Below are 20,708 nucleotides of genomic sequence, written 5' to 3' on the forward strand. Positions count from 1 at the left end.
TCTCCAATCAATAGTTGACAGGCTGTCCATCTAAGTTAATGTTTGCTAAGTTATTAGTGCTACATTTTTTCTACAAAAAGTTGAATAACTTTTTATTTTTATTGTGTCGTGTGTGCACTTTAAATTACAATTTGTCCTCCAATAATCCTCTTACGCAAACTACAAACACAACTTTTAAAGCATTTTAAAAAGTTGAGAAATATGTACTAAAAATTTGAAATTTACACAACTTTTATTACATTGCTTTTTAAAGAACAATAAAAAAAAAACTATTGAAAAATGTTTGATTCATGGGAACATGAATGGAGTATAAGTTTATAGAAAATACCTATCTCATTTTATAGAAAACACCTATCTCTTGAATGACGATGACCTATCTTTATCCTGGTTATTATTGGAAATTTGAAAATGTATTTATTATTATTTTTTAATTATATTCTTTTATATTTATCTCTCTTACTTTTCCAATATTCTAAGGGTGTCAGGCAGTGTTCAAAATGTCGATGTCTATGGATATTTCGAGAAAAATAATGAAAATTGTGGAAATTGATGGAAATTTTTTGAATTAGCAAATAAAACTTGAATGATAGCTTAATTAGCCTATAATTAACCATTAAATGTAAGAATATGACCATTTTACTTATGAAAATGTTAATATCGATAGAATTATCGAAAAAATATTTTATCGAAAAAATATTTTTTCCTTTAATGAAGATTGATGGAAATTATTTGAATATGTAAACTAAACTTTAATCGTAAACTTTTGACTACTTCTTTAGTGTTTTTGATACTAGAATTCATTTGGAAATGAGATAATTACCGACTTGGTTTCCAAACACATTTCTAAATTCTAATTAACTCGTACCTATTTATTTTTTACTTACTTCTCTTTTCAAATTTGTATTTACACATTTTTCAAACACATTTTCAAATCAATCATCAATCCAATGTTCCAATCAAATTTACACAATTTTCAATATACCTCAACCTCATGATTATGTCATTCATCCAAATTATCTACCAATGAGATCCATATGTGCTTCATATTCTACTCATTTGAACAACTACCTTCAAAACTTTCAATCTATGATGATCGGGGAAGACTATTGTAATTTATATCAAAGTTATCAAGATAGTGCATTAGATCCTCCAATATTATCTTTTAGGTATTAATTAAGTTACTTATTCTATTCATGTTTCACCACTATTCATATATAATAATATTTTATCTTTTAAAAATTCTAAGATTATTTCAATATTTATATATGTCAATATATTACATTTATTGTTCAATCGTGTAAGTAAGGACTAGATTGGATTAGAAATTATCAATAGAGCAAATTTAGGACTAGATTGGATTAGAAATTATCAATAGAGCAAATTTCAAATCTTATTAGTTATACTTTATAGATATTAAAATTTGAATATTTCATTGAACAAATTAAGATTACAATCATCGATGTGAGAAAATTATAGACTGTAGCGACATAGTAGGAAGATGATGAAAATAAAATAACCTTAAAAAAAAGAAGAGGAAAAAAAAAAGACATGTCGACGACATGGGGAAAAATCGACTTTTCCCCCTATGTCGATATCGACATGTTTCTCGACATTTTGAACCCTGGTGTCAGGACTTGACGAAAAGATAAGTTTCTTTTTTTTCCTTAAATTTATTATCGCTATGCTTGTTTCAATAGTTGTCCAACATTCAAGGTTGTCAAGACTTGATCAGAGATAAGTTTATTTTTTTCCTAAATTTATTATCAGTATGCTTGTTTCAATATTTGTAACTATTAAAAAGAAGAATGATCCATTATCCACTATACCATGTGGTAAATGAGAGAGGATATCTCATATCCTCATAAATATGTGAGTTTTCTGTTATGTCTATGGATTTATCTGTTTCTCTCACTTTTTTTTTATAAATTATTTTATCACTTTTTACCTTTAAAATGCATAATAAAAACAAAAAATTAAATATGACATGGAATATTTAAATATCTAATTTGAATCTTTAAAATTTTATATAAAATTTTTATTTTTTTTTTCAATCTCAAATTTAAGGGAAAAAAATAAATTGACAATAAAAAAACAAAAAATAATAAACAGTTACAAACATAATTTTAGTTGTTTGAATAAAAAGAGAATCACGAAAGATAATAAACGGCAAATTACCAAAAGAACCCATAAATATTCCTCAATGGTATAATATTTATACCATTAATTTCACAAATTACCAAAAAAATAAATTGACAATAAAAAAACAAAAAATAATAAACAGTTACAAACAATTTTAATGGTTTGAATAAAAAGAGAATCATGAAAAATAATAAACGACAAATTACCAAAAGAACCCATAAATATTTATCAATTGTATAATAGTTGTACCAATAATTTCACAAAATGAACATAGACGTTTTGGCTATCGTAAGTTTAGTTTAATTGGTACATGTCCATGACTAAGAGGTCATGAGTTCGAATCCATCATCTATTTGTTGTACTAAAATGACTAAGAAGTACGTGCAAGCTAACTCGAACAATCACGTATGGGCAAAAAACGAAATGCTTTCTTGTTAAGGTCGGATTATTGTCCTTGTTGGTTAGTACTATATTTGTTTTATTTTCTCGAAGAAAAACCTATTAGTTATATGAAGACAATTCATGGTTCCGAGCCATGGGCTATAGTTTGTATCGATATTCAAGTGAACGAAGACAACAAGGAACTCAAAGTAACTTTAACTTTCGAGTTTCGTGTTAAACATGTAAGTATGAAATTTTTTGAATCAGTAAAATAGTTTGACGTGTTGTGTATTATACCTATGTTTCTGTCATTTAAAACACTAACAGTTTAATTTAAAATTTTAGAAAATGATTCTAAATGGTGATCTGATGTAAATGAAATATCTATCATCCTCCATGTAACATTCGGTAGAGTGACGACGGTGCAATGTTTTTCTTAATATAAGAAACAAACGGAGGCTTCCATCAGGAAAACAAACAGCCTAAAGGCTAAGAAAATATGATGTCCCCTTGCCTAAAAGAAATATCAAACCAAACACTCCCAATCTACTATTGAAGAATTCTGTGGGTAGAGCACTCCAATTTTAGGGTGTTAAACTGTACACAGCTGCAAAAACATTTATCCAATAGCCCAGACTTGTCTCAAAAAATTCAGTTATTTCTTTCATTCCAAATATTAAATCATAATTAACTTCATGCTCTCCCTCCAGGAGAAATTTATTAAATAGATATGTCATAAATCACAGAAAAGGAGAGCAAAAGCAATCATGAACATGATAAATAAGGGGAAATTTTATTCTCCAAATTCACATGTTAAAAGGTTTTGAATGCATCCCATAAATGGTGCAGTAGTGGTAACACGTTTGGCTGGAGGGAGTTTTTTTTATTTATTATTATAAATTTTTGGGGTGGAGTCTTGACTTTCAATCGGTGAGAGAAAAACATTCTACAACGACAGAAAATACGTCACTAAGAATATCCCAGAGTGGAGGAAATTCTCGGCCTTTTGTTTTTTAATATTGTTATTTTATGTTTTGAAAATCTTATCTTTATCCTCAAATCTTAATTTTTTTGAAAAAATAACTCTTTAAAATATCTAGCAAACATCGGCGAGTTTCTTGTTGAATGATTTATTTAGAAACAAATTAAAAAGTATAACCAAACCTTTTAAAAAGTTTTGGGAAAAATTTTAAACAGGTAGAAATTTGACTTTCTGGGATTACCTCCAAAATATAATAGTATTAAAGACCAGTGTGGCTACTATACATAGGCTCCAATGCTTAAGTCATAATCAGAGTAGTTGAGTATAAAGTGTAGAGTGTTGTGAGCATATCTTTAGGATTTGGCTTACTATAGGAGTTGAATCGTGATCTCTCTAGAATTAATCGGGATATCTTCTCGTTTTGAATATATGATATCTTCCTTGAATCGTAACAAAATTAATATATCTTCCATTTTGAATTCTTTAAATAAAGGGAATTTGAATTGTAGAAAATTAAATTGAGATTTTCTCATCCATAATAGGTTAGTGATATTTTGTATGAGTTAACCTATTTTTTTTTCCTGTTAATGTAAAATTATAAAAATTAATAAATATATTTTAAATTATTAGTGGTGCACTCTTTATTATTATCCTAAAATCCCTATTTTTTTTGTATAAAACAAAAAATATATATATAATTTAGGAAGTTGGAATTCTCATCCTATTGTAGGTCTGGTCATTTTAAGAAAAATGATAATCCCTACCCATTCAAAATGGAATGACAATATGATATGAGAAATAAATTACAAGATGACCATGTCTTAACACTTTGTCTAGGTCTTTCCAATAATTATCATTTTCTATCTCTCTCTTAAGTACCGTAGGTTCTTGAAATTCTAATTTAGACTAACTTCTCCACACAGTCCTTATTCTCATCCCACTTATTTATTTGGGGCATCTTTGCAGAAAAAAAAAAGGTTTTAGAATAAATTTAATTTAATTTTTTTATAACTTTTGTTTATGTATTTTCATTAAATAAATATATAATATTTGTATTTAGGGGCACCTATAACAACGGGCAGGTCTACCCCCGACATAAAAATGTTACGATAACATAGAAGCGATGTCAGACACGTGTCCGACATCGTTTTAATACCCAATTTTGTATTAAATTTTACTTTGACTCATTTTAATCCCAACACTTTTAAAATATCAATTTTGGTTCATATATATAGTTTTTAATCTTTATGTTCATTTCAATTTCTATACTTTTATAAACAAACTCAAGTAAACAATAGTAGCGAAGAAGGAAAACGAGCGAGGTTTGAACTAAACTCCTTCCTTCTTTTTTTTTTGTTCTGATCAAATTTTATTAAAAAAAAAAACTAAACTTAAACTTTCAAAAATTATTTACAATGTTATTTTTTATCCCCCTTTAATATTATTGTTATTAGTATTCATTTTTTTGAGATATAACATTTGGTTTATTAATAGTTATTTTTAGTATACATTCTTTAAGTATTTAGTATACAAGAATATTCTTACAATAACTCAACAAGGTTTAGATATAAGTAGCCTTCCTTCAAATTTTAAAAGTTTGAGTTTATTAATTAATTCGTGAAATTAAACTCTTAAAGACTATTTCATTTAGATATTTATTTATTTTGTTGTCAATCTTTTGAGGAGTCTTGAACTCTAAGCCAAAAATTTAAAACTAAAAAAAGCAGTTTTAAAATTTAAAATTTGTTTTTTAAATTTGGCTAAAATTTTAAGTTTATTTTAAGAAAATGCATAAAAGGGATAAAGCATTATTTGTTTTGTTTTTTTAAAGAAGGGTTGGTTTGTTCACAATTTGTTTTGTTATATTTTGAGATTTCTTAACTATTCAAATTTCATAAATAAAAAAATCTTTAAAATTTTAAAATTCAGCTTAGTTTTAAAAAATATTTCTGAAAGGCAGATAATAAAATAAAAAGAAAAAAAGTAGCGTTTTCCAGCAGAATTTTAAAAATAAAAACTAAAATGAGTACAAAGTGCGTCTTTAATTTCCACCTATTGTCTGAACAAAAATCAAAGTAAGAATGGAGACCCGGTAATAAATAAAACGATGGAAAACAAATAAAAAACACCTCTCGTTTTTAATTATTTTAAAAAAACGCATACTTTGCCGTCAAAATGGAACACTGGGAAATTTCTGAAGAAAAAGAAATTACTTGTTTTCCACTCCATCCTCTCGGAAATCGAAAAGTTTGAGAAGTGGGCCCCGCGGCATTGTCCCGTTTGGGAAGCACGTGCGAGGGAGGAGGTGTTTTAGTTCCCAATTTATCCGCCCAATCCTCTTCACACTCCACACCAATAGAATACAACACTCCCGTTGTTTCGTTGTTCACTGCTTAAAAGTTAAAGCCAAGCCTCTGGATCTGTACGTACGACTTCTTCTCCTCCACTTAATATCTCCATTTCCATTTCCATTTTCTTTGCTATGTTTATCCTCTCTTCCACTCCTCCATCTCCATCTTCAACCTCTGCATTTTCCTTCTCCTTTCCTAGGGTTTCTCTCCCTCCTTCCTCCGCTTCTCTCAACCTCCTTCCTAAGTTTTCCTGCCCCTGTTCGCTCCGCTTCTCCACCTCCAGACCAATGGCGGAGCTCCTCCATGATGAGGACTCCGCCCACACCGCCGCCGCCGCTCTTGCTGCTGCTACCTCCGCCGCTCAAACAAGGAAGGACTCACCTCACTCCCGCGTATTTCTCCATGTTCATTCCGGAGAAGGTATGCTCTTGTGCTTTCCTCTCTATTTCTTCTCCGCTTTTTTTCTTTGTTTTCTTGTTCAAGCTGGAATTCGTGGGATTACGCGATTTGGTTGGTTGCTGCGCTCAGACTTGGTTACGGTTGTTTTGTTTTCCCCCTTTTTTCCTCTTTGGCGTTCCCTGCTTTCTGTTTAATGCTTTAATGAGCTACAACTCTGCGTGTTTTAGTTTTTTTCCCCTTCTTTTACTTTTCTCTTATGGTCGAAATTTATTGTTTGTTGATTGTAATTATAATCGGGTTATTATAAAAGGGAAATATTTGTAGAACCGTTTCCGGTGATTATGAGCGGGCTTCCACTTAATCCATTCACTGAATTCTAATGTGCGTCAGTTCACTCTTCTGCAAATTTTGCTAATTTCGCATCATGTTTTGCGAAGTCTGAGCTGGATATAACTGAATTGAAAATATCTTTTCTATTTTTTGTACCTGAAAAATCGAGTATCTTTTATTAGGCCTTTTATTCTCTTCTCGTTCCTCCTCTGGATGTTATCAGTATCGAGCATCTATATTATATTGTTTCTTTTCTTGGGATATTTGAGGCTTGATGGTGTAATTTGTTTAAGTTTGATTAGTCTGAGGCTACGATACCGTTCTCCCTCCCTCCATGTTATTAAACCTCGTAGTGGGGAAATTTTTTGTTTGAGTGGCGATGAATCCCTTCCTGATCAGAGAGGGTTATAGATAGAAGGGAGAACTACTTTAAAATTGGGGATGTGAACGAGTGCCATTATGTTTGCTTTAAGTTTATATACATCTATTATTACATATGTTTGTTATTCTTTTTCAAGGCGCAAGTTATGAGGAAACTTAATCCTATCATTTGACTAGGTCTTTGTTGCAATGATTTTTTTGTTGTTTTTCATATCAGACATCTCCATTCTCCAGCTATCTTTCTTTTAGTTGTTTCTTGTTCCTCTTGTTGTACAACCACCACCCAAACATGATCTGGCCTCTTCCAATTTCCCAGAGTTTCCTAGCAGTCTGACAGTGATGGGTTCTAACTGAAGTACAAAAGATCATATTTGAATTTGGTCATTTAGTATTTCCTAGTAAAATCATTTTTTCAGAAGAAAGCAATCTTGTAAAGAAAATATGCAGAATGTTGATTTATCTTATCTGCAGAGCTGCTCTCCTGCATCAGGAGGGAAGCAGAAGCTGGAAAGCTGCCTTCAAATGTTGCAGCAGGAATGGAAGAATTGTATCAAAATTATAGAAATGCCGTAAATATTCTAACTGTAAATTTTTGTTGGTCTTATTTTTTATACATCCATCAGATATATTATTTTATTTGATAGATGTTATTATCTGACATGTGGGAAATTTTCTTATATTTTTCAGTGCCTCCATTCTATCATATTCACTTGTATTTCCATTGCCTCATTAAGTTTTTATGGTTGCTTTTGACTTTTTCCTTCATAGTAATTTGGAGCCTAGACTAATGAAATAGAGAGGCCATAGCTTTGAAATAAAGAGGTCTTTTTCATATTTTTATTTATTCAGAGGATCCTTTTTAACATCTTGACTAATTTTAATAAGGGCATTCCTAACTACATTAATTAAAAATTTAATATCGAAGATTCCTAGCTTAAATTTGTATAAGATAGGATAGGATAGGATATTTAATGTCATTATTTCATAAGTCTAGCTGTTGGGGGAATCTAATTCTTACAAGGACCATCGGAAATGATTATAGGAAACACACTGAGCCAAAATGAATGCAGATACTGTAAGGAGGCAGGTTGTATGAAAGCTAGTCATATTATTGAAGCTTTTTTTATTAAAGGTTGTGAGTAGGTTCTTTGTAATGTAACTTAACTCTAAAAATCTTTGACCTACTGTACTCTTCGCCATCATCTTCTACACCTTTAACTTTCTGGTATTGGGATATAGCCTTCTTTATCATAGTGAGTTAAAAAATTCAATTTTATTTATTTACTAAAAAAATATTTTATCTACAATCTGTAGATTGTTCTCATAAAAAAGATGCAAAGAGGTAATTGTTTAGTGTTCTAGACCTTGAAAAATGAAATTTAGTTGTTGCATCATAAAGTGAAGGGACAGAACTGAAATGTCCTTGTTTGTCATAAAGATACCATAATATCGTGCACTTAATTGTGAAACAAGAATTGCTATATTTGTCTCTGTCCTTGGATTCATTGACCATGGGTTTTAGCTATCCCAATACCAGAGTTTTTTCCATACAATGTTGTCTTTCCTCCTAATTTTACTGTCTTTTGTTTTCCATCATGGTGCACTCTTAAGTATTAAATGCCTATCCCTTATTTTCAGGTTATTGAGAGTGGAAATCCAAAGGCAGATGAAATTGTTTTGTCTAACATGGCTGTTGCATTAGATCGCATATTTTTGGATGTGGAGGTAATATTTAATTTTATATCAACTAAAATTATGTCAAAGCATTTAACATAGACAGGACAGCTACTGAATGACCTCTTGTCTGAGACATAGCAGTAATATTTCAGGACCCTTATGTCTTCTCACCACATCACAAAGCTGTTCGAGAGCCTTTTGATTACTATATGTTTGGTCAGAACTATGTCCGTCCATTGATTGATTTTGGGTAAGTTGGAAATTTGGTCTGACAATCCTTTTCTGATCTGTTGTCAGCCACTGGTTCTGATTATACTCTTTTCGAGAAATTACATGCCTTTATTTGTCTTCGTTAGGAAATGCTTTTCTAGAAATAAACTTGTTGGAGCTCATGCTTTTCAAAATTGTGATGGACTTGTGACATTTGCTAAACATAACATGGTCTATGCTTTTCGAATAAAGCTTGAATCATGATTGAGCGAGCCATTTTGCATGGGTTGATGGTATTTGTGGTCTTTCTCTTGCTTCATTTGTTCAGGGAAAAAAACTTTCTATAGATGGCATCACAGGTTGTTAGTTTTCATCAATTATTCTGTTCACAATTTTTATCTTATGATATATTTTACTTTTCACTTATTTCTTTTCTTAATCTGGGCTGTTCATGTGATCAAATCAAATATGTTCCGATCAATATTTATGATCAATTGAAAGAGCAATGCAAGTTTTGATTCTGAAAGCAATCTTTTTAAGACCAATTTAAACTACTTGTTAATTTAAGAGTGTCAGTTTTTTCCTGTATGTTTGACCTCTGTCCTTAAGCTTGATCGACAATTTTCTGCAGAAATTCATTCGTGGGTAACCTTTCTCTTTTCAATGATATAGACGAGAAGCTCCAGCAGGTATCTATAAGCAATCATCAAGTTTCTTTATTAAGTGATGATCATGGGCTAATTGATCGTTGCTGAGATTTGTTTATCTCATAAAGTGAGGACGATCCCTCACTGGTTTAACTACCATGTAAATATTTGATTCTTTAATTGCCATATCCAAGAACAAAAATCTAACTGCTTTACAAAGGAAAAATATCAGTTCTCTATCTTTTCTTTTCTTTTCTTTCTTTTTTCTTTGCTTTTCTGTGCTCGTAAATTTGTTTGTGTCCCATGATTGGCAATAGCCTTTGTATCTTTCATATGTCTTGACATGTTTCTTCATAGTACTTTTCCAAGCAATTCTTCATGATTATTGGTCTTACAATCTTTTAAAGAGAAAAAAGCAACATTTGGAGATTTAACATCTGTTATTTTATGGATTTCTTTATCTCTTTTTCCCCCTGTTTTGTGTCTTTAGAAACTTTATTTCTTCCATGTTGCAGGGTCACAATGTTGTCTTGATATCAAATCATCAGACTGAAGCAGATCCAGCTATTATTTCATTGTTGCTTGAAAAGACAAATCCATATATTGCTGAAAACATGGTAGGCCTATTATTTTCAGTATACATATGCAGTGTTCGGCTCTGATTTTGAGGGCGCTTAAGAAATACTGGCATAAACAAGTGTCTTTTCTGTGTTGCAGATCTATGTGGCAGGGGATAGAGTTATTTCAGACCCTCTTTGCAAGCCCTTCAGCATTGGAAGGTTCCCATAAAATTTTCCTTACAATTTATTTGATTATATATGTCTTTATTATTTTACAAAATTAGAAAAAACTCAATTTATACATCCATTATGCAGGAATCTTATTTGTGTTTATTCAAAAAAGCACATGTTTGATGTTCCCGAGCTTGCAGAAATGAAAAGAAAAGCGAACACACGGAGTCTGAAGGAGATGGCATTACTTTTAAGGTAACTACTGTTAGCAGCTAAGGAAAAAAAGCTGGTTTTTTACGCTTTGTTTTACCTGTCATAGATTCATGGATTCCAAATATCTTACCGTCTTTTAAGCCTCAAAATGTTCTCTCTTATTTTCCATTTATACGTTTCCATAACTGATAAAATTTTGCATAGGGGTGGGTCGCAACTAATATGGATTGCACCCAGTGGTGGTAGGGACCGACCAGATCCATTGACTGGAGAATGGTACCCTGTAAGTTCTCTTTACCTTGTATAAAGACAAATTTGCACGCATATCGAGTATCTTATTGCAGTTTTCAACTTTTGATCATTTATTGAGTTTAGAAAATATTTTCATTCCAGCGTTTTGATTTTTATGTCAGTAGTTAGTGTAATAATTTTCTAGATTCTCATGCACATACCATAAGAACAACAATAAAAAGTGGGAATATAGCTGAATCTGGTGGTGTGCTAATGGGTGAAGATGTTCTGGTGAAGTGTACTGTTGGAAATATGATCAGTCATGATGATCTGCTCTATTATAAAAATTTCAACAAATCCTTAAAATTTTGGAACTGGAGTATCAAGCCAGGAAATTCTCTTAGGTGACCAAGGACAGGAGTTTTCAATTTTCTGTTCACACTTGCTTCACTTTGGAGACCAGCAAGTCACTTTGGTAAAAGCTACTGGACGTCTCCAATGTCCACTTGGGCTTTCCTCTAATGTTAAAGACGTTTTCCAACATCTATTAGGTGGTTTTATTTTTAACAAAAAAGTATTGTTTTGTGGTTGAATGCATTCAGAAAATATTTGACGGTCTTGGTTGGAAGAGTTCCAAAATAGTGGGAACTGAGTGAATGAGGTGTGGGGTATCATAGTCTTGTGGCCTCCTCTTGTAGTTCCAAGTTGGTCGAAATTTCGTAATTGTTCCACTTCATGCATTATCTTGAATTGGAGAGCTTTCTTTATCTCCTTTGGATCTTGGGAATTTCCCCCTTTTGTGCATTTCATTCCTTAAATTAACTTATTTCTTATATATAAAAAGAAGACCTGCAAAAGCCTATTCTCTCCTTCATTCTTCATTTTCAACACTTTACTCATCATTTCTTACTGGTGTGTTCAAATCCATTTTAGTTCATTTATGTCTTTGAAATTTTTATATTAAATTTTTTATAAGATCAAAGTAGTTCGTACTGATATGAGAGGATCAGGCACCCTTTGATGCTTCTTCAGTGGACAACATGAGAAGGCTCATTCAACATTCGGGTGTTCCTGGGCATTTGTTTCCTCTTGCTTTATTGTGTTATGACATCATGCCTCCTCCTTCACAGGTATCATATCTGTCCCTTTTATTCATTTTTAATATAATTATTCTTTTCATCTATTAACTCATTTTAATTTTTCCAGGTAGAAGTTGAAATTGGAGAAAAAAGAGTAATTTCCTTTAGTGGGGCGGGATTGTCTGTGGCTCCGGAAATCAGCTTCGCTGAAATTGCTGCTGCCCATGAAACTCCTGACGAGGTCTGTCTCATATTATTTAAATTCTTAAAGAGAGTGAGTGGTAGTAAAATATTGTGCTTGATACTATTACGATTCATAAAAAGTTCTATACGTACTATACTATTAAATCTATAAGAGTAAGAGATCTTGGAAACAAATAGTTTTATTTCTAAGCTTCAAGCTTTCTTCAAAGTGTTAGATTTTTCCATACAAAACTGTTGCAATATACCTAAACTACAATGGTTTTTTTTTTTTGGTCATAATCTGGTAACCTGGGAGTTAAATGACGTGATGTTTTCTTCAATGTGAATAACTGAAGATCGTATTTCTTTTGTACAAAACTGAAAAGGGAAACATGACAACTCTGCACAGACTTTCTTCAGGATATCAAGTGGATGTTTTTTCCCCTTTCTTTTCTCCTTAAATGGGAAACAAAGATTTCATTAAGAAAGCATCCCACCAAAAGGAGCCAAGTAAAATTCTCTCTCAAATACCATACTCGTTGTCTTGGCCTTTCCTGACTATAGAAGTATTCATATTATTATGTATCCTTCCTTAGGTTAAAGCTAACTACTCAATTGAAATATAAATCAACTGGTCAATGTTATATCAAATATTTCAATCCATTTGCCAACCAAGGATGTGAGATGTAGGCACTAAAGAACATTTTTAGGGTCTATATGGGTTCTTTCCTAATGTACAAGTTGCTTTGTTTGGCAGGCCAGAGAAGCATACTCGAAGGCACTGTTTGATTCCGTGGCCATGCAATACAGTTTGCTTAAAGCGGCTATCTACGGCAGACAAGGACTAGGAGCATCAACCGCGGATGTCTCTTTGTCACAACCTTGGGTTTAGTCGTCTATAATCATTTTCAAGATCAATTCACTTGATAATCAGGTACTTCAATTTATTTTTTTGGAAAAATGCAATTGAATTATCTGCTGATATTTGCTGAAAATCTTGAGTTACAGTAGAAAAACTGTTAACGTCTTGGAGCCAAATATTGGAAATAGATGTTTTTGGTATGATGATGTTGACGTGAAAACGAATACTATATATATAATTATAAAAACCAAATTTTTGAATGAGGACGTACAAAGTACCCCAAAGAGTATTTATGGAATGTCTTCTTCTATTTGGATTTCTGTACAATTTATCATTCCATCTTCTTTTACCAAGTGCAGGTCAGGAGATAATTTGACATAAATTTGAAGCTCACAGGACGAGACCGGCCATTAATTTCGTTCGTGAACTGTAAGAGGAAATCGATTCTTTTGCTCATCGACGACTTGAGGAAAATTTGTGATGTACCAGCCAATCCCTACCCCAAGAATGTGGTATATGTCCAGAACAAAGCTGCCTCAGTGACTTGGCCTCTCCTGGTAATGTACAGATGTTTCATATCTCTTAGTAAGACTCATCATAGTGGTAATTCGTACTATTTTTAAAGTGTATATGTTTACTGTCATTTTTATGTTTATACGTTTCATGAATTATATGTTTAGTTTGTAATCCAGTCTTCTCTCTCTGTTGATACTATTCTACATAGATCGTTGTAGAATAATGATTTTTTAAAAATAAATTGTTGAGTGTTTGCCTGTTGGGAAAAAGGGTGTTAACAGTGAATATATGAACTGATAATTTGTTTGCTTTGAGATTGATTCATAAATCTGGAAAATAGAAATTGGTTTTCAGAAAGAATTTGTTTTAGGGATGGAGATTTCCATTGAAATTCTACTTGTAATGTAGTATTTAAATAATTCTAATTTAAACCTATCAGATCATTTGCTTAACTAATCACTGATCTATTTGGTAATAGAGTTATTATTATGATCTTGTAATGATCAGAGAGTAAGAACTGGATTTATTTAGGCAATTTTAAATGTCCAGTAATTTCAGTTTTACTGTAATGTGTTTGAAAAAGTTATTTATTTTTGGAAAATAGAATCACTTCATTAATCAGAAATAAAATCAATGGCTATATTGTAGTAATCAGCTTGAATTGGACGGGGCAACCAAACAGGAAGGTTATTAGTCTCAACGAGTCTCTAAAAAATTGATTGGCCTAGTTTGCTAGAAAATGAGCAATTTCATTAAACCATCTGGAAATATAATTTTTTTTACACAAAAAAAAAGTTGTTAAGAAAAAAGTTGATACAAGTTTATTATGGTCTAAATATCCATCGACATATCCATATTTCCATAGTTCGACATTGACATGGGTAAATTGACATTTTCATCATAGTACAAAAAAAATTGACAAAATATGAAAAATATCAACAAAATCTCGTTAATATATACATAATATTAATATTAATTATTTTTAACTTATTTAAAAATAGGAAAATGTTTATTTGTTAATTTAAATAATCTTTTATAATTTTTTAATTCCTCTCACTTTTACAGAAATATCTATCGACATCGACATTTTATTGATATTTCAATAAAATTGAGACCTTGATATTTTTATCGAAAGTGTCATGCAATTTGTTGAGTTTATATGACAGGTTGGAACCCGTATGTTAGTGTTTAAGTAAAATCAACTTGTCACATCTTAGTTTAAATACTTTGTTCAAGCTAAAATTTTCACGTGAAGTTGAGTAAAATGCTGTTTGATTTATTATTATTATTATTATTGATTTATTTTTACTTTTTTTTAAGCAAAGATAGGATTTATTTTACAAAATTATGTATAAAATTTTTGTGGGCTATGCATTTTATCCATTTTCGAGCCATGATATGACCAAGAAAAGCAAACACAACATAATAATTGAACTTAAAATAAATTGAATGACTATTACCAAAATTAGTAAAAATAATAGATGTGTAATTGACAATTTTGTAATTGAACATAGTTTAACTACTATTTAAGAAGGTAAAAGTTTAACTAATTATTGATTTATTTTTTAAATATATTTTTTGAAATACGATGGAATAACCAATTTCTTCCTGAATATTTATATTTTCAAAATGCTGCTTAGTTTAACCGATTCATAGAATAAATAAAGAATTTTAATGTAAGAAGCAAAATAACGAAAATTCAAATCACAAAAGTGAACTGAATTTTATTATAAAATGACATTATCCAAATTCACGTGACAAGCAAATACTCCCACTTTGAAGCAATTGTCAACATCAAACTTGTCCACGTGGATGGGGACAGCAATCATAGGAATTAGGAACATGGTACAACTGTCCTCGTCAGAGACATCCCCTAACCCAATTTATCCACCTGTCTTTGTTGGTGGCCCAAAGAAGCAAGAAGGATAGAAATATAGAAGCTTTTAACTTAATTTTAACCTTAAAAAGACTTTTAAATTGAATGGGTCCCTGTTTTTTCTTTATGTATAAAAAGTATGGGGTTGGGATTTCAACTTAAGATGATGCGAGTGTCTTACCCAGCTATCTTTCGATTGACAAAATAGAGTCCATGATTATATAACTGTCATAGACATATAATTAGACAAAATAGCTCAATTTTTTAAAATTAAAATATGTATTTTTAAACCATGGTAAAAGAAATGAGAAATGTCGTTGTCTCTAATTCATCTTTCTAAAACTAATGGATTGGAAGTTGAATTCTCCAATAGAAAATGAAAAACAACTCTTACACCGCATCCTGAAAATAGGAAGAAAGAATATTCTATTCCCAAAAAGATTATAATAAGTCCAATTTCTTAACTATTTTGTTTGGTCTTCTTTCCATTCTTCTAGAAATGTATTGACACAAAAAAAGGATATAATGTAGAAACTATGACACCAAAATAGGTATACTACAAAAGAAGAAACACAACTTACTCGAGTTGAAAGACAACTCACTTGAAAAAAGAATTCTTTTAGAGTCGGGTACAGACTCAATTCCTTCGATTCAAGAACAAGAGACGATTATAGAATAATCTTTTGATGAATTTTCTTTTTCTTAAGACTTTTTGGTCGGTAGATTTTATAGCAAACATTCTTAACTGACGAGTGATAACGCGGATATAATGCTTACATTTACTACCCCTACTCTTTAAATTAATAATTAAGTTGAATTTCTCTAATTTATCCCTTTTAAGTATTTAGAATTGAGAAATAACAAGTATATATGTATATAGAGAAACTAGAAAGTTAAGATATAAAACTTTTTCCCATAAAAATTTCTAGCACTGCGCCTACTTTAAATTAACTCAAATTTTGGTGGTTGTTAACTTTGATACAGAAAACATATATATATATATATATATATATATATATTAAAATACCTCAATATTAAAAATTAAACCAATAGATCATATTTATTGCATTACTGGACATACATAACATACACAAAGTTCAGAAACAAAGTAAAAGAATATATATTTTCATCTATAGAAATATGTGTGGAAACACATTACATACTAGACTGGTCAGACAAGGAAACACTTGGGTTGTTCCTGCCGCGCCGCCTCGAGCGGCGGCGATGGCTACCACCGAACTTCAGCCTTCCGGTGTCCTTGAAACGCCGCTGCTCGGTCGGACTAATGACACATTCCGGTGGCGGGACTGGATACCGCAACGTATCGTAACAGTATGAATAGTACATAAAATGCTGGCGGAAGTTGCGCATTGCAGCACGGCGCGCAGGTGTTACGGTGGCGAAGTCTTTGGCGTCGAGGCGGGCGTTGTGCTCGGAGCAGTCGACAGCTTCTAGAACCTCCTGGATGGGATCGGCGGCGCAGCCCTCCAAAACAAGGTCCTTGAATTCAGAAACAAAGGGTGCATATTTATAGTTGACTTTGTATTTGCCACCTGAGGTTGCCCAACTGCTGGCATCCCAAATTGTGGCGTACAAAGACATTGGCTTTGAAGGGTAATCTCCTCCCATTGCTTCATTTCTCACCACTTCTCTAATGGGAACTTCATCAATGTAAAATCTACAAAGTTTCAAAAAGTAGAGAATTTTTAGCATAAAAATGAAGATCAAGCAAACAAGATAAGTTTGGTTAGTTTCCAAGACAACAAGGTTGTCCTTACTATTTTAGTTGGCAAACACTTTTGGAACTTAGTCCGAAATTTTAGAGACAAAACAAGAAAATTTGGTAAACGAGTCTATTCCTTAAAGAATAGATGTAAAAATATAAGATGGTTGTGAAATGGATCCTAAATTAGAGCAAAATCAAAATAATCATAGTAGAAAGATGCAAACTTAGAGAAGGAAAGATGATAAAATGATAAATTAGGGAGGAAATGAATAGTCAATCAAAATGGGAGACCTAAACAAAAATTCTTACTTTAAGTCTTTAAGATTAAGCAAACCAATGAAATCACATGGATCTATCTGTTATGAATGGACAGTGTTTGCTTTGCCATGTGATCCAATTTATAGCTTTGTTTACAAGTTTTCTTTAGGTCTTTTACTCAAAAAGAACAAAAAGTGGTTTTGGAAGTGTGGAAAGCCTAACTTTAACATTGTGCTATCCAATTCCCACTGTTTCCCTTTTCATTCAATCATGATAGTACAAAAAGCACACGATCGATTCTAAAGAAATGGGAAGATGGAGCCTAATTAAACAAAAGGGAATTACCTAATTTAAAGTTGCTATTAATAAATTTACGATTCTGGAAGAAAATATAACCTCAAATTGTTCCTAAAATGATTCCCTGGCCTATAATTTCCATAAAGAAAAGACACAACAAGCATAAGAATAAAAGTATCGCGTTTAACTTCTATGATCATAGCTTAAATATCTTTTATAAAGAATAAAAAAAATTAAAGGAAAAAAATCTTTAGAACACACTCTTCTGATAATCGGTTTATTTGAAAACAAAAACTTCTTCAAAAAAAAAATAATTCAGCTAAGATTCGTATTATCATTTAGAAAAGAAAAATTTAATATAGAGAACCAAACAAATAAACAATTAGAGTATAAAATAGTTTCTGTGCAACTTGATCAAATCAACAATACGCATATAAATTCCGAGAAGGAGAGAGAAAGAGGAAGAAGAATGAAAATGAAAATGGGATAAAAAGTAAGGAAATTCCTCAACGCAAGGATTCAGGAAAGGAAAACTGAAAATGACCAGAAAATAAGTCGTATCGTATCTAATTTCTTTAATGGCACAATTCATGGTGGAACTATCCATCCATCAAATCCCACACGCAACCCAACTTTTCATGGAAAAAATTTCAACTAATCCCAAAATACCTATTCTACGCCTCGACTCACTTTAAAATTTATCAAATAAATTATTTATACCGTATTTACATAATTCTTGACTGCTGGCTTAAAATAATCAGGCCACGTAATATGGAAAATTCTCCCTACCGTGGAGTAGTATAACATTTTTGAGTAAAACATATTTTTAGTTTCTATTTGACTCTTAAATTTTAACTTTAAAAAATAATTTTAAAAGTCTTTGAAATTGATGTGACACTAATATTTATTAATAAAAAATATATAAAATTAATAAATGTTAGTATTATATCATATTAACTCTGATAATATTGAGAATCAAAAAGTCACTCTTTGAAACTTAAGGATTCCGTATAACTTAATCATGATTAAAAGTGGATTTTACCCAAAACTTTTGGATTTCCATTCCTTTCTTTACTCTTAGCTGAGCTAAATACGGTTCTTTTTTTAACTAAAGATTAAAAATAAGTTCAAAAGCATTTAAAAAAAATAAAATACTTACATAATATTGTGAGCGGTCCAAAGAATGCTGTATCTGTGGAACTCCTTGGTCGGGTCGAACCAGAGGCGGTACCGCTCCTCCCGGCCGCGGTTCGTGCTTCCGTTTCCGTACAGATTCGTCTGAAACCTCCATGGCTTTCCCTCAATGTTCCCCAAGAACTCGAAGTCTAACTCGTCGTGATTCTTCTCGAATACGTCAGCGTTTGAGGTCTGTTATGGGCGAACATGCACAAAAATGAACCAAAATTCAACGGTGATCATCATCCGCAATCATGGAGGAGGATGGATTATATTTGCAGTGTGCGGAATCAAAGAAAATTTGTCAACTCATTCCTTACGGTGTTTATCTGAGATTGAATAACTCAATTCTTTTTCAAGGTTTCTTCTATTCGATTAAATTAATTCAACGGTTATGACTCCTGTTTGACCAAGATTTCGCGTTGAATTAGTCTTTCATTTCAATTTTAGCGGCTTCTGATTTTTGGCTATTGAAAATTTTCTCAGCGACCAAACAATTAAGGAGATATAGCATCGCAACATACATAGAAGGCTACAACGATGCCGGCTGTGTAATCCGACGGCAATTTGATTCTGGCGCTGAAAAATCCATGATTATACATCTTCGACGAGATGAATCCGGAGCCTAAAAAATTCAATCGAAACGAAAAACAGAAAATCAATCCAACAGCGGAATTCAAACAACATACTCTCCAGAAATCGAATCATATAAACAGAGAGGGATTGTAAAATTAAAATACCGGTGAAGCGGTCGAGGAGGAGGCGGACGGATTTGCCGTCAGGGGAGCGGACGAGGTTTCCGTCGCCGAAGAGAGGCGAATAGCCTTCATTGAAACGGATTGAGGTGACATTCAAAGAAGCATTTGCAACGGAATTACAGAACAAGCAGAAGATCAATATCAATCCTCCATAACTACGTAACCAAACAACATCCATAATTCTCTCTCTCCCTCTCTCTCTCTCTCTTCGTCTTCCTCTCTTTCTCTCTCTAGGATTCGCCTCTGGTTCTGTATAAATAATATTCACAAAATCTTTAGAAAAGAATGGCGAGGAAGATGAAGAGAACAGAGGCTTCAAATTGAATGCTTAATTTATGTTAGAGAGAGAGAGAGAGAGAAAGAGGAAGGGTTGAAATTGGCCAAAGGAGTTTCGGACTAAATTTCTTTTCTTGGAGAGGTGAAATGACGGAGATGCCCTTTGTTGTTGCCGGTATTTCGGGAGAGCCATTATTTTTGTGAAATGGATTGCTGAGGTTGGCGCTTATCCTTATTCTAAAATTTAGAGGGAAAAAAGGAAAGGAAAAAAAAGAAAAAAAAAAGAGAGGAGGTGGAATATTGGATTATGGATTTTAAATATATAATGTTTTATTAATTTATTTTATTTTTGTGTCATCCATGCAATTTGCTTACGATGAAAGATTGAATTTCTTGATTTGAAAGTCAAGAAAAGGGGTTTGACAAACTCTCTAGTTTATAATGTAAAATCAAAACTTCAACCCGTGGTTTCTTTTTAGTTTAATAATTATGGGGTGGGAATCGAGTCATTAATGTCTAAAATGTAACATATATTTTATCTACCAAGTTGTGTTTGAATTAATAAAAATTAATTTTTTAAAATATTTTTAATAAGTAAGTGTCAAAATATAATTTTATGTAAATTAATTATATTTAAATTAACCATCATTAATATTATAAGTGTGTTAAAATTTTGAAAAATAAATATAGTTCTAGTAAACACGTTTAATTTTTAAAAAATAAAATTACTACCATGTAATGACGTAGTAGGTACTTATTAATGTATTAGTATTTAGATGAATGATTTTTTTTACTTTTGGATAAGTATATTTTTTGTCCATAAAATTCGAAATAAATGTTTATTTAGTTCCTGGAATTTCAAAAGAGATATTTTTTATCTCCGAGATTTATAAAATAGTTCTAACTTGTTTATGAGATGATTAGACCGTTGGTGTTGATATGGTAACAATATTAATTTAATAATATTTTTAATGTGGTTGGACTGTCCATCCCATTCCCTCATCTCATTTACTCTCCCATTTCTCCTCG

General features: G+C 31.7%; 2 protein-coding genes across 2 annotated transcripts; one reads left to right on the forward strand and one right to left on the reverse strand.

The window, feature by feature from the left end:
- The first annotated feature begins 5,719 nt into the window (after nt 1-5,719).
- On the forward strand, nt 5,720-13,487 carry ATS1 (phospholipid/glycerol acyltransferase family protein). The gene is made up of 13 exons (XM_022303736.2): nt 5,720-6,273; nt 7,435-7,532; nt 8,602-8,688; nt 8,793-8,890; nt 9,482-9,539; nt 10,013-10,114; nt 10,215-10,276; nt 10,373-10,483; nt 10,646-10,724; nt 11,683-11,802; nt 11,879-11,992; nt 12,692-12,868; nt 13,156-13,487. Exons 1-12 carry the CDS (start codon nt 5,985-5,987, stop codon nt 12,824-12,826), a joined length of 1,353 nt encoding a protein of 450 aa, XP_022159428.1. The 5' UTR covers nt 5,720-5,984; the 3' UTR covers nt 12,827-12,868; nt 13,156-13,487.
- A 2,735-nt stretch (nt 13,488-16,222) lies between these two features.
- Nucleotides 16,223-19,783, reverse strand: XTH30 (xyloglucan endotransglucosylase/hydrolase 30). The gene is made up of 4 exons (XM_022300329.2): nt 19,386-19,783; nt 19,170-19,270; nt 18,629-18,837; nt 16,223-16,866 (listed from the first exon to the last, which is right to left on the reverse strand). Exons 1-4 carry the CDS (start codon nt 19,579-19,581, stop codon nt 16,344-16,346), a joined length of 1,029 nt encoding a protein of 342 aa, XP_022156021.1. The 5' UTR covers nt 19,582-19,783; the 3' UTR covers nt 16,223-16,343.
- Nucleotides 19,784-20,708: the final 925 nt, after the last annotated feature.

This window comes from Momordica charantia, assembly GCF_013281855.1.
Source record: "Momordica charantia cultivar OHB3-1 chromosome 6 unlocalized genomic scaffold, Mcharantia_2.0 BLBB01000006.1, whole genome shotgun sequence".
In the NCBI taxonomy this organism is placed as follows: Eukaryota; Viridiplantae; Streptophyta; class Magnoliopsida; order Cucurbitales; family Cucurbitaceae; genus Momordica; species Momordica charantia.

Excerpts from the sequence above, each read along its gene's own strand:
- ATS1 (XM_022303736.2), top strand. The coding sequence starts at position 5,985 with ATGTTTATCCTCTCTTCCACTCCTCCATCTCCATCTTCAACCTCTGCA. Across the intron at positions 10,277-10,372 it reads AAGCCCTTCAGCATTGGAAG|GAATCTTATTTGTGTTTATT; the intron begins GTTCCCATAAAA and ends TCCATTATGCAG. Across the intron at positions 10,725-11,682 it reads TGACTGGAGAATGGTACCCT|GCACCCTTTGATGCTTCTTC; the intron begins GTAAGTTCTCTT and ends TGAGAGGATCAG.
- XTH30 (XM_022300329.2), bottom strand. The coding sequence starts at position 19,581 with ATGGATGTTGTTTGGTTACGTAGTTATGGAGGATTGATATTGATCTTC. Across the intron at positions 18,838-19,169 it reads GCATCGTTGTAGCCTTCTAT|ACCTCAAACGCTGACGTATT; the intron begins GTATGTTGCGAT and ends CGCCCATAACAG. Across the intron at positions 16,867-18,628 it reads TGGACCGCTCACAATATTAT|ATTTTACATTGATGAAGTTC; the intron begins GTAAGTATTTTA and ends GAAACTTTGTAG.